Source organism: Xenopus laevis, chromosome 4L (genome assembly GCF_017654675.1).
Source record: "Xenopus laevis strain J_2021 chromosome 4L, Xenopus_laevis_v10.1, whole genome shotgun sequence".
In the NCBI taxonomy this organism is placed as follows: domain Eukaryota; kingdom Metazoa; phylum Chordata; class Amphibia; order Anura; family Pipidae; genus Xenopus; species Xenopus laevis.
In genome coordinates, this window is record NC_054377.1 from 8773984 (window position 1) to 8787652 (window position 13669).

At 46.5% G+C, this 13669-nt stretch overlaps 1 protein-coding gene and 1 non-coding gene across 9 annotated transcripts in view; both read left to right on the top strand.

Moving 5' to 3' along the window:
- Nucleotides 1-13669, top strand: part of ckap5.L (cytoskeleton associated protein 5 L homeolog) — a 52082-nt gene that overhangs the window by 20476 nt on the left and 17937 nt on the right. For 6 of the 8 annotated variants that reach the window (XM_041589448.1, XM_041589451.1, XM_018256966.2 and 3 more), the window contains 9 exon segments: nucleotides 14-150; nucleotides 942-1116; nucleotides 8239-8352; nucleotides 8470-8598; nucleotides 8700-8894; nucleotides 9269-9410; nucleotides 10290-10375; nucleotides 11007-11114; nucleotides 12940-13065. In XM_041589448.1, coding sequence (XP_041445382.1) covers nucleotides 14-150; nucleotides 942-1116; nucleotides 8239-8352; nucleotides 8470-8598; nucleotides 8700-8894; nucleotides 9269-9410; nucleotides 10290-10375; nucleotides 11007-11114; nucleotides 12940-13065 — 1212 coding nt within the window. 8 annotated transcript variants of the gene reach the window in all.
- LOC121403556 lies at nucleotides 11345-11452 on the top strand. The gene has a single exon (XR_005967407.1). It is a non-coding gene; the product is annotated as a small nucleolar RNA SNORD67 (small nucleolar RNA).

The following is a 13669-nucleotide window of genomic DNA, read 5'->3' on the forward strand; positions in this document are numbered from 1 at the left end:
TGGAATTCTTTAGATGAAAGGGCAGACTCCTCCAGTATCCATAAGAGGCTCAAAGCATGGATCTGGGAGAGACGAGGGTGAGGAAGGAGAGGAGCAAGATGAAGATGCTCCTGCTGATGTCACGGACCTCCTGCCAAGAACTGATATCAGGTGATCAAATGCCGTTTTATGTACTGTTTTTTTAATTACTTGCCATTCTAAAAAACCATCCAGACATTCCTGCTAGTTCACTGAAATAGGAGCAGCCTCACTGGGAAACTCATACTTGTGAGGCCATATTTATAGGTGAACGCTGGCTTCCAAACCAAATTTGTTAGAGGCCCACATAAAACAGAGACCCCTATTATACCCATCACAGTTACCTGTTTATTCAAAAAGTAGGAATAAATGCCATTTTCTATGCTGAAACCCAGATGTTTAACAGTTCTTCTCTTTCTGCATCATTTGAAATCCTGGCAGGGAAGGAGGGACTGATGTTACAAATTGTAACAACTAATCCACAGCTTACAGACCGCATGCAGGAACTACATAACCCACAATGCATTGCACTGGGATGTTCCTTTCCTTATTGAAATCACATGTGCAGGGAATTGTGGGGTTTGGAGGATGCAGGCTGAGGACACATGGCTGTTGATACAAAATAACAGTAGTCAGACAGCTTAACAAAGTAGTCAGACAGATCAGCAGGAGAGCAGGGGGCTAGGCTTAGGGAACTGTTGGAGACCATTAAAAATCATGAAAAGCCGGCATATTTTTTGAATTGATGTATGTTGCAAAGTTGCTTGAAATTGTTTACTTTTCAAAAAGCTTATGATTTTGTGGAGTTCCCCTTTAAGTTGACAACACAGCCGTCCTAACTGCCATAAGCATTCTGTCGATGATAAAGCTGCGGGTAGTGTTGAGGTATTGTGTAACACCTAGGAATTCTGTCTTTCTTTCAGTGACAAGATCTCATCAGATCTGGTATCTAAAATTGAAGACAAAAACTGGAAAATCCGAAAGGAGGGTCTAGATGAAGTGTCTGCCATCATTAACGAGGCCAAATTTATCCAGCCCAGTATTGGAGAGCTACCGAGTGCTTTGAAGGGGCGTTTGAACGATTCCAACAAAATCCTGGTACACAAGTTTAGGGTTCTTTTTTTTTCGGTTATACTTGGCATGAAGGTTTAAAGGTGTTGTTTACCCTTCAAACACTTTTTTCAGTTCGGTTGTTTTCAGATTGTTCCCGAGAAATAGACTTTTTTTCAGTTACTTTCCATGATTTATTTTTTACTGTTTTTCCGAAATCGAAGTCTTTGGTGTTTGAGTCTGGCAGCTCAGTAATTTGGGTGCAGAATTGAAACTGTTAGGGTCATGCCACACAGTGTTTTTGGGGAGATTTGGTTACCTGGCAAATAATCGCCTCGTTTTTGCGGCGAATAAACTCTCCCAAACGCCTTCCCTGACTCTGTGACGGTTAAAATGAAAAAACACTGGTGCTAATCACACGCTGCGGTTGGTTTTCCGAAGTTGCCTCACGAGGAAACTTCGGCGACTTTGTTTTTTTTTTTCATTTTAGCCTGCGCTAGGTGAAGGCGTTTGGGGAGATCGGTCGCCGCAAAAACAGGCGATTAGTCGGCAGACGACCAAATCTCCCCAAAATGCCCAGTGTGGCCTTACCCTTACAGTTTTGCAACATTTAGTTGATACTTTTCTCAGCAGCATCTCTGGAGTATTAGCAACCATTGTATCAGTTCTAACAACTGCCTGTAATGAAACCCAGAGATTCTGCTCAGCAGGGACAAAGATAAGAAATGTATAAACTAAATGTATCCGTTTAGAACAGTTTACAGGGTCAGTGACCCCCCCCCCCTCGTAGAGCTCCTTTAGAAGCTGAAAAATGACGCTTCACACTTTAATAGAGAGATTTTTGTACTTACCGTTAAATCTTTTTCTCTTGTCCTATATTGGGGGACACAGGCACCATGGGGGATGAAGATCCTGCAGCTGGAGATGGACACTATGTTGCAAAAAATGACTCCTCCTCCTCCTGCTCTGGGCTTCATCCCCTGCCTCCTCCTATTACTCTCAGTTTCAACCGAAGAAGGAGCAGAATAGCCCAAAAAGCCAGAAACAAAAATCAGCAACAACACCCGAGTACAACTGGAAAAAACTCAGATCAAAAGGAACTGACAACAAGGTATAATACAATCACAAAAACAAAATGTGAAAACAGTGTCAGAATCGGGAGGGAAGGCCTGTGTCCCCCAATATAGGACAAGAGAAAAAGATTTAACGGTAAGTACAAAAATCTCTCTTTCTCTTGCCTAAATTGGGGGACACAGGCACCATGGGGATGTCCCAAAGCACCCCACAAGGGCGGGACACTGAATAAAAGGTAGCTAGCCAACAACGGCGCTTAGCACCTTCCTCCCAAAGGCAGCGTCGGCTGAAGCGTGTGTGTGGAGCCTGTAGAAGCGAGTGAAGGTATGAATAGATGCCCATGTGGCCGCTTTACAGATTTGATCCGCAGAAGCATGGTGTCGGAGAGCCCAAGAAGTGCTGACAGAACGTGTAGAGTGCGCTCTAACACGAATCGGAGGGTCTTTTCCCTTGACAGTGTAAGCTCTGGAGATAATGGCTCGAATCCATTTTGACAAAGTAGACTTGGCGGCCTTGGTACCACGCCTGGGGCCGGCAGGTATAATGAAAAGAGCATCCGATCTCCTGATGCCCTGCGTGGCCTTGAGATAACAGGAAATAGCCCTGACGACATCCAGCGTGTGGAGTTTGGTTTCAATGGGACCCTTAGGGTTCGGGCATAAGGAGGGAACAACAATGTCCTGGTTGAGGTGGAATTCTGAGACGACCTTGGGCAGAAATTCTGGAGTGGGTCTGAGAACAACTTTGTCCATGTGTAGCACCGTGTAGGGCGATCTGCATGACAGTGCCGCAAGGTCGGAAACCCTCCTAGCCGAGGTGATGGCCAAAAGGAAAACGACCTTCTCAGTGAGTGTGGACAGAGGTAGCTGGTCCAATGGTTCAAATGGATCCTCCTGCAGGGCGGAAAGGACCAGATTGAGGTCCCAAGGTGGAATTGGGCAACGATATGGTGGTATGAGACGGGTTGCTCCCTGCAGAAAGGTTTGAATGTTAGGATGCAGGGCCAGTTTCATCCGAAGGAGAATAGACAGCGCCGACACCTGTACCTTCAGAGAACTCAGCGCTAAACCTTTCGCCAGTCCGTCTTGCAGAAAGGAGAGGGTTTCCCGGTCCCCCGCTGTCTGGGGGTTAAGGTCTCTTTGTTCGCACCACGATATGAAGGTCTTCCATACCCTATGGTATATTTTAGCCGAGACAGGCTTCCGGGCGCGAAGCATAGTGGGAATTGCCTCCACGGGAGCTCCAGAGTTCCGTAGAATCAAGGCTTCAAGAGCCACGCCGTTAAAGCCCAGAGATGAGAATTCGGGTGGGCAAGAGGACCCTGGGTGAGCAGATCTATCCGATGCGGAAGATGGAAGGGGTCGTCTGCTGCCATGTTCACGATGTCCGCGAACCACGCCCTTCTTGGCCAGAACGGAGCCACCAGAATAGTTGGAGTTCCTTCTCTCTTTATTTTCTTGACGACCTTCGGCAGGAGAGCGAGGGGGGGAAAGACATACACCCTGGAGAAGCGCCAGGGAATCACGAGGGCGTCTACTGCGTAGACTAGGGGATCTAGGCTTCTTGAGACGAACCGCTGGACTTGTCTGTTGGTCCTGGATGCCATGAGGTCGATCTCGGGCAGCCCCCACTTTTCCACTATGAGGCGGAAAACGTCGTGGTGGAGGCCCCATTCCCCGTGATCGATGGTTTCCCTGCTCAGATAGTCGGCTATCCAATTGTCCACTCCGGGAATGTGGACCGCGGATAACGCTGGAACGTTGGTCTCTGCCCACCGAAGGATCACCTGAGCTTCCTTGAGAGCTTTGAGACTTCTGGTTCCGCCCTGATGGTTTATGTAGGCCACCGCCGTCACGTTGTCGGACTGAATCCGCACCGGCAGGCCCCGTAGCAACGGTTCTGTGCGTTCGAGGGAGTAGCGAATCGCTCTGAGCTCCAGAAGGTTGATGGGTAGTTTCGTTTCTTCCGGAGTCCAAAGGCCCTGTACAGTGGTTTGGCCTACGACTCCGCCCCACCCGCGTAGACTGGCATCTGTGGTGAGGACCGTCCAGTGATGGGGTGGGAATAGTTTTCCCTGAGAGGTCCGAAGCGGGTGGAGCCACCAGTGAAGAGAGAGCTGTACATGGCTCGGAATGGGAATCCGGCGATCGAGGTTGGTTCGATCTCTGCGTTGGTGAAGAAGGATGGTGTGTTGAAGAGGTCTGGTGTGGGCTTGCGCATAAGGAATGGCCGGGAATGAGGCAACCATCGTGCCTAGAGTCTGCATGGCTGTTCGAAGCGGAATGCGGTTGGGCCCCATGAGAGACCGAATACGTTTCTGAAGGAGTTCGGCCTTGGCTCGTGGTAGGAATGCTTTCCCTTGTCTGGAGTCCAGGATGAGACCCAGGTACTCTATGGATTGAGTTGGGTGAAGTTTCGACTTGTTGAAGTTGATCGTCCAGCCCAGGGAGGTCAGGCTCTGTGGGACGTGTGAAGTAGGGTTACTGGTGCGGAGGGACCCTTGACCAAGAGATCGTCCAAATAGGGGATGACGGAGATTCCCGAGAGTCTGAGGTCCTCCAATGCCGCCGCCATGACCTTCGTAAACGTGCGTGGAGCTGAGGACAGGCCGAATGGGAGAGCTACAAACTGCCAATGCTGTCCATTGACGCAGAATCTGAGGAAGCCGTGGTGAGCTGGGTGAATCGGTACATGAAGATATGCGTCCTTGATGTCGATGACTGTCATGAACTCGTTTTCTTCCATGGACGAAAGCACCGATTGGATCGATTCCATTTTGAAATGGCATTTTTTGACGAAGGGATTGAGATCCTTGAGGTCTAAGACGGGTCTGAGGGAACCGTCTTTCTTGGGAACCATGAAGAGGTTGGAATAGTAGCCTCTTCTTCTGGCCTTTGGGGGAACAGGTTGAATAGTTCCCGCTAAGGCGAGGTCTTGTATGACAGAGAGGAAGTTGTTTCTGTCGGGGTCTTTGGTCGGCAGTCTGGATATAAAAAATCGGTGGGGTGGTGTCTGAGTGAAGTCTATGAGGAGTCCCTGTGACACCACCCTGAGGACCCACTGGTCCTGAATCTTGTTGTGCCACACCTCTCGAAAGGATTTGAGTCGGCCTCCTAAGGGTATTCCTTCGGGAGGGGGCGCACCTTCATGCAGCGTGAGATTTGTCTTGAGAGGATTTGGAGGTAGACTTGGATGTAGACCAAGGCAGTCGTTGCTTGCTCTGGAAGCGGGAGCGAAAGTTAGAAGTGGATTTGTCGGGTTGCGTCTTGGACCTTTGTCCTTGTCGGAAGGGACGAAAAAATGGTCTCCTTTTGAACGGTGGCCTCTTGGGTCGAGTTTGAGGGAGAAGGGTGCTTTTACCCCCGGTCGCTTGAGAAATTATCTTATCAAGTTCGGCCCCGAAGAGCAGTTTTTCCTTGGAAGGGTATGCTGACTAGTGAACGTTTGGATGTTAGGTCAGCGGACCAAGTCTTTAACCAGAGAAACCTGCGAGCGGCTACAGACTGGGCTGAAGCTTGAGCGACCATCCGCGCTGCGTCAAGGGCTGCGTCTCCAATGTATGTGGTGGCGTCTGCGATTTGGGAAAGCATATTGTCTGCAGTGGGTTCTTCGGAACCAATTAGCTGTGCCACCTGTTCCACCCAGACTTCCATGGCCTTCGCCACCCAGGCTATAGCGAAAATGGGACGAAAGGCAGATCCTGAAGCTGTGAAGGTGGATTTGCAGAAACCTTCGAGACGCTTGTCGATGGGGTCTTTGAATGCGGCCGCGTCCGCAACCGGAATGGTAGTGTTTCTGGATAGTCTGGAAACAGGAGGGTCCACTGCGGGAGGCGAGGACCAGAGGTCGATGCATTCCCGTGGAAATGGATAAGTTTGTGTGAAGCGTTTGGAAAGTTGCACCCTGTGATCAGGAGTTTTCCATTGGGACTTGATAATGTCATCAAGCTGTTCGTATGCTGGGAACACACATGCGCTCTTCTTGTGTCTCTTAAAAATGTTTTTCGTTGGTTCGACTGTGGCAGCCGAATCGTCAATGTTGAGTGTGTTTAGTACGGCTTGAATAAGGCCCTCAACCTCCCCTTGGGTTCTGGGAGTGTCGACATCCAGATCAGGGTGGTCCTGATCAGAGTCCTCTGCGGACAAGGCCTGACCTTCCTCATCGGATGGGCTGAGGCGTTCCCCCGGAGAGTCTGGAGGGGAGAGCGCGTGGCGCTTTGAGGTCCCAGGACGGGAGTCAGAATGAGAGGGTTGAGATAAACGCTCGAGAACTTTATCTAAGGTCTCGGGTATGCGGGCCAGGTGTTGAATGCCTGCAAGTGAGAGGGATAAGGCCCTAAGGAGATCAGAGTCTGAATTAGTTGCCTGTGAGAGAGGCAGTGGTTCAGGGTTTCCGCAGGCCCCACACAATGAATCAGCCGAGGCTGAAGTAAATTTAGCTTTACAATTGGAACAGGCTAAAAAGGTGACCTGTGGGTGTGTTTGAGCTGAGGACTTGTTGGTCCTGGGCTCTTCTGCTTTATTAGCCATTGCACTCCTTCTCGGTGAGAGAATGGGAGGTGGAGCTATAATCCCAATGGGATCCCTCAGAGTTAAATAGAATCCTCTTCTTTTTTTTTTTTTTTTTTTTTTTTTTTATGTAGGCAGGGGAGTGAAGACAGGCACAAAATGTAGAGGTGCTGTAAAATGGCCTGCAGAGAGAAGAGATAACAAGGGGTGAGCCCTCAGTCCCATGCTCCCTAGGAAAAAATGTATACAGCATGTAGATGTATAATACAAGACACAGTTACAGGGTAAGCCAGTTAGTGAAAACTTGCCTGAAAAAAGGGGGTTGAGCAGGAGCTGAGAAACCCGTAGAAAGTGAGGTAGAGGGGGCAGCTACGAAGGAGCTGTAGGTAGGCGCGCTCCAGGGACTCTGCATGGAAGGGGGAAGGTTACATATGCTTCCCTTGACCGCCCCCTGAGGTAAGCCCGTGTCTAGTAACGGCGCTGCAGTGAACTAACCTGCTCCGCAGTTGGAAGAGACAGGATCCGCCGTGCTGTGTGCTGATGGCGACGGACTGGAGAGAAAGAGAGAGAAGCGCCGGATGCGAAGGGGCGTGTGCGCTGTGATGGAACGCAAGTGCGTGTCACAAGAAGAAAGGGCGCGAACAGAGGCGTCGCGCGCCAGAATAAGTAGGGAGGAGGGAAGTGGAACGCAGAGTGCGTGTCACCTCTAGTAGAGCGCAGAATGGCGCCAGTGGAGGAGCGCTAAGACGAGTGGCAGGAGGGGGGGGAGTAAATAAAACAAAAGAAATAATAAATAATAAATAAATAAATATATAAATAAATTACTCACCTAATAAACAGATGCCAGCTGAATATTGCCCTGAGTAGAAAGACCCCTGAAAAGAAGGACACACAGATAAATATATAAATCCACAGCTGTGAAATATATATGTATAAGTATGTTAGTATACACTCAGGAGAGTGTATATCACTGCTGCAGACCTCCGTAGAGCGGGAAGACAGTGCAGGGGTGAGGAGCAAGCCTGCAGACCTCCGTAGAGCGGGAAGGCTGAAGGGCAGAAAGGATGAAGCTGGAGAGGCTCTTGAATAAGTTCAGTGGCCCCTAATCGTGGCGAGATCTTAGACCTGGGGCCTTGATCCGTGCTCCAGCCACATATAAAAAGTTGTGTCTTCTCCTTCTGAGGACACTAAAAGAAACTGAGAGTAATAGGAGGAGGCAGGGGATGAAGCCCAGAGCAGGAGGAGGAGGAGTCATTTTTTGCAACATAGTGTCCATCTCCAGCTGCAGGATCTTCATCCCCCATGGTGCCTGTGTCCCCCAATTTAGGCAAGAGAAATTAGAAAAACGGTCACAAATAGAAGCTAGAAAGTAATTGGGGGGGGGGGGAAGCCGTTATTTCTGGTGATCGATCTGAAAACGAGTTGTTTGAAGGTGAACAACCCCTTTAAGTGAGACGAGCTGCTAATTAGTACTGCTGTGTTAAAGGGCAAGGAAAACTCTTCAGTGGGGGTAAAAATGACATTTTTATGTTCCCTTGGACTCAATAGTTGACTGGCTAATTTTTTTTTCTTCTTCCTTTAAATGAAGGTCCAGCAAACTTTGACCATTTTGCAGCAGCTCTCAACCGCCATGGGGCACAACATCAAGCAGCATGTGAAGAACCTTGGCATGCCAATAATAACTGTCCTGGGTGATAGCAAGGTGAGTCCTGTTTATGCAGGGACAGGCTGTCGCGCAATGTGTTTTTATTTTTTTATTTTGTTTTTTTACTGATTTTAGCATAGCTCCAGTTCTATAAATTCTTCCTATCCCATTTAGGCAAATGTAAGAGCAGCAGCTTTGGGAACACTCAAATCCTGGGTGGATCAAACCGGTATGAAGGATTGGCTGGAGGGGGAAGATCTATCGGAGGAGCTAAAGAAAGAAAATCCTTTCCTGCGACAAGAGGTAAGACTTCCCCCACACTACCCTGGGCTGAATTGTGTTTTTTTTTTTAACACTAGAATGCATTTCTAATGGTTTGGCTAACAAATTCCATAAATTTACAGCTCTTGGGGTGGCTTGCAGAAAAGCTGCCTTCCATGCGTACTGTGCCCTCCGACTTGCAGCTCTGCGTCCCGTATCTGTACAACTGCCTGGAAGATCGCAATGGGGATGTGCGCAAGAAGGCACAGGAGGCTTTGCCGATATTCATGATGCATATTGGGTTTGAGAAGATGTCTAAGGCTACTTCTAAGCTAAAGGTGGGTAATAAGTCAGTTGCCCTTTGTTGTCTCCGGCAGTTAGATCTTGTCTGCTTGTCTGCTGGCTTGTTGCAAGAATATCTTGGAAGTTTCTTGTTCTGTGCCAAAGTGGTAGCAAAATTAGACCTCTGGAGCAACCATCTCACGTGGAGACTGTATTGACCTACTGAGTTATGCAGTCATAGCTTAGCAGGACTTTAAAGCCTTCCCAAAGACTATTTGACCAGCTCCACTTTAATGAAGAGATTATCATGATCTTCTCTAATATTAGCTCAGTTTGGGCAATGGCACACGGTGCTTCCTTGTATTTCTCCGCCCGTATGATTGCAACTTTAGCTCACAAACACCAAATTGTGGCTTTTTCTCTTCTTCAGCCGGCATCCAAGGATCAGGTGGTAGCCCTACTAGAGAAAGCAAAGGCCAGCATGCCAGCCAAACCTGCAGGTCCACCTGGCAAGGCTTCTTCCAAGCAGCCCCCTGCAGTTGCACAGGCATCCGCTTCACCCCCACCAGCTGGTAAGTAGAATCGGCTTGAGCAGGGAAAAGCAATGCAATTTTTTGATGGCAGTCTTAGGTGTACTTAACATAGTAACATAGTAAGTAAGGTTGAAAAAAGACACATGTCCATCGAGTTCAACCTTTTTTTTTTATTAACTACCTATCTGCCAGTTGATCCAGAGGAAGGCAAAAAACCCATCTGAAGCCTCTCCAATTTGCCTTAGAGGGGGAAAAATTCCTTCCTGACTCCAAAATGGCAATGGGACCAGTCCCTGGATCAACTTGTACTATGAGCTATCTCCCATAACCCTGTATTCCCTCACTTGCTAAAAAGCCATCCAACCCCTTCTTAAAGCAATCTAATGTATCAGCCTGTACCACTGATTCAGGGAGACAATTCCACATCTTCACAGCTCTCACTGTAACAAACCCCTTCCGAATATTTAGGCGGAACCTCTTTTCTTCTAATCGGAATGGGTGACCTTGTGTCAGCTGGAAAGACCTACTGGTAAATAAAGCATTAGAGAGATTATTATATGATCCCCTTATATATTTATACATAGTCATCATATCACCCCTTAAGCGCCTCTTCTCCAGCATGAACATCCCCAATTTGGCCAGTCTTTCCTCATAGCTAAGATTTTCAATACCTTTTACCAGCTTAGTTGCCCTTCTCTGTACCCTCTCTAATACAATAATGTCCTGTTTGAGTGATGGAGACCAAAACTGTACGGCATATTCTAGATGGGGCCTTACCAGTGCTCTATACAGTGGAAGAATGACCCCCTCCTCCCTTGACTCTATGCCCCTTTTAATACAGCTCAAGACCTTATTTGCCCTTGATGCTGCCGACTTACTTATTTCCAAGAACCCAGCAATCTTCTTTCTCCTCACCAGCTTCTTCTGATTCTGGATCTTCGACATCGGATTACAAACCAGATCCTAAGAAAACCAAGCCAGGAACTCAAGCATCCAAAGCGAAGGTATGGCACCCTGATCCAGTAGGATCTGATTGGAACGGAGTTGTTCTAGGGATGCCCGAATCTGGGAATTGTTTGGATTTCACTGAATAAAATCTGAACTATTGCAAAGTATAATCAAAGGAGAGAAGGAAAACTAGGGCAAACTAAGAGTTTCAAAGGCATGAAGTGGAAAGTTGCTTAGAATTTGTTTTTATGCGGGAGTCTCCCTTTCGACATTCTGCTCCCAGTTAAATGGCAGCTTCCATTTTGCCTATAATTGGGGATGTTTTCCAAAAACGTATCTCTGACTTGGGATATTTCCCAGTTTTTTAACAATGCTTTTCATATTGGCTGCTCTGGCTGTCTATCCCTCTCCCCCTATCCCAATGCGGCCACCTGGAATTGTATAGCATAGGCCCAAAAGTGACCCCTTGTTTTTTTATGGCTCTTGATCGCCATTTATTACATTTTAATCTTTGTGCCATAGTAACTTTAAAATGAGGTTTATTAAAAATAGCAGGTCTCCAAAATGGACTCCGTTGAATTGGGATCCCCTGATGGTTTAAGAAACCCTGTCATTAAAATCTGTTGTGTTCTATTTCCCTAATCTTCTTCTTTTTTGGTTTAACAAACTTGGGTCCTTTCTCTGTAGACCCAGTCGGTCTCCTCTGAAGGTAATACTAGTTTGAATCCATCCAATACTAGTTTGACTCCATCCAAAGCTAACACCAGCCTGAGCAAAGCCAAACCGGCTAAACAGGTACAAGTTGGCTATTGCTTAGCACTGACTTTGGGCTGAACCTCTTTTCACGATGCACTCTTGGGTGTAGAACCTCACCCGATGTCTGTCAGTCTTCAGTAATGTGTCTGGTTTGTATTGAGCACCTTTCTCTTCAATATGGGACGTCCACCCTACACCCCAACACTGAACTGAGAGGAGGGGACATGTGTGAAACTTGTTATATTCAAATTCTTTATCCAAAAAGCTTCTGGTGTATGATGAGTTGCACTGAGGGGCGAGGCGGTGCTGTGTACTGCCAAACCCAACAGACCCAGACTGGTGACAGAACCATGTGCACAGGGGCCATCTGACTCCATTTCTGCTTTCACTTGTGTCCTAAGCTCCAGGGCAAGATACACTCTTCATAGGGCTTGTATTTAAAACATGTCCACAGGATTAATTAATAGGTTATAGTTGTATTTTTTTATCCTAGCACCCAGCCTCTCCAGTGAGCATATAAAGGGGTTAAAGAGCCCCGTGCATTTTTTGTCTTTGCTGTTGGGGACCCAGAATAACAGGGCCTGAAAAAAACAAAAAGTTAAAGGATAAGTAAACCTTTAAAATAAGTGTAAAATTGATGAGGGTGCTATTGTAAGCATGTTTGCAATTTACATTCATTTTCTATTTTTCTTTAATTCCAAGATATTAAGGAATACATGTACTGTTAATATAAATGAATTGTCAAAACAGCGCCACCTGCTGGTCATTTTCTGACCAGTCTGACCAGCAAGTAGTCAAGGAAGTTGTCAGGAGAAAAAAAGAGGCTGCTCTGATGTTCTTCTGCTTAGGAAAGATGTGAGAAAGGTTTCTAATTTTTTTCCTAAGCAGAAGAACATCAGAGCAGCCCCTTTCTTTCTCCTGACAACTTCCTTGACTACTTGGTGGTCAGACTGGTCAGAAAATGACCAGCAGGTGGCGCTGTTGTAACAAAATTCATTCATATTAACAGTACATGTATCCCTTAATATCTTGGAATTAAAGAAAAATAATGAATGTAAATTGCAAAAATGCTTTGAATTGCACCTCACCAATTTTAATTTCACTTATTTTAAAGGTTTACTTATCCTTTAAAAGGGTTGTTCACCTTCCAAACACTTTTTCCAGTTCATTTGTTTTCAGATTGTTCCCCAGAATTCAAGACTCTTTTTTTTTAAATTACTTTCCATTATTTATTTTTTACTGTTTTTCCAAAATTTAAGTTTAAAGTTGAATGTTCCTGTCTCAGGCGTTTGAGTCTGGCAGCTCAGTAATTCAGGTGCAGATTCTGAACGGTTACAATTTTGCAACATTGAGTTGATCCATTTCTCAGCAGCATCTCTGGAGTATCAGCAACTATTGTATCAAGTCTAACAGCTGCCTTTAATGAAACCCAGTGATTCTGCTCAGCAGGGACAAAGATAAGAAATGTATCAACTAAATATATCAATTTAGAACAGTTTACAGGGTCGGCGACCCCCCTCCTCCCAGAGCTGCTTCAGAAGGTGAAAAATTACACTTTACACTTCAATATTAGAAAAACATTGACACACAGAAAATAGAAAATCATTATTTCTGGTGATCTATCTGAAACCAACTAGTTGTTTGAATGTGAACCACCCCTTAAAAGAATAATAACATGAAACCCTCACTCAGAGAGAGTAAAGTGGCTTTATAGGATAGCCATAAAAAGCACAGGCATGTAAAATCTCTGACACAAGCACCATATATTGGCATGTACACAGGTGTATATTGACCCGATTAACATGGACTGTAGAATTGTTGGAAGAGACTTACCGTAGTTTTTGTTCTTTCTGTTTTTCCCAAGACCCTGCCTGGAAAGAAAGCTCCAAGCAAGCCAAATGCAAAGGACGAGGAGGACAAGTCTGGGCCAATCTACATAATTGTTCCAAATGGGAAGGAGCAGAGAGTGAAGGATGAGAAGGCACTGAAGGTAAGTGATGTTTGCAGTTTGCATTTTGTGGTTCTACTTGGCCTTTGCCAGTCTACCCAGAAACCCCCTTTATGCAGCAAAGGGTTAATAATGTGTGCGATCTTCTGGCTTGGTGCTCATTGGGTTAGTTTTAAGATTGCTGTGTTTGGCGCTTACTCTGCTCAGAATGGGTTCTCCTGGTTGGGAGAAAGGATTCCTCTTTAAAGGAAAGTCAGTATTTACTTGGGGGTGCCAAAACTTAGGCACCCCAAGTGATTAATTATACTTAATCGACACCCCAGGCCGGTGCTTCTATTAGAAGAAAACTGCACCAGTCAGGGGGTTCTTCTAGCGAGCACAATGGAGCGATAGTCTTCCTTTTCTTATTTGCGCGGGTGCACAGTAGCAAGAAAAGCTGAACTTTTACAAAGAAGTCGGCTATTTCGTTCTACTGCGCATGCGTCTGCCGCAGGAAATTTTTAGAGAGAAGAAGGCAGCCGGTCGCTCCGTCTTGCTCACTGGAAGAACCCCCAGGCCGGTGCAGTTTTCTCTTGATAGGATCACTGGCCCGGGGTGTTGGGTAAATATAATCACTTTAGAGTGCCTCACCCAAGTTAACATGCCT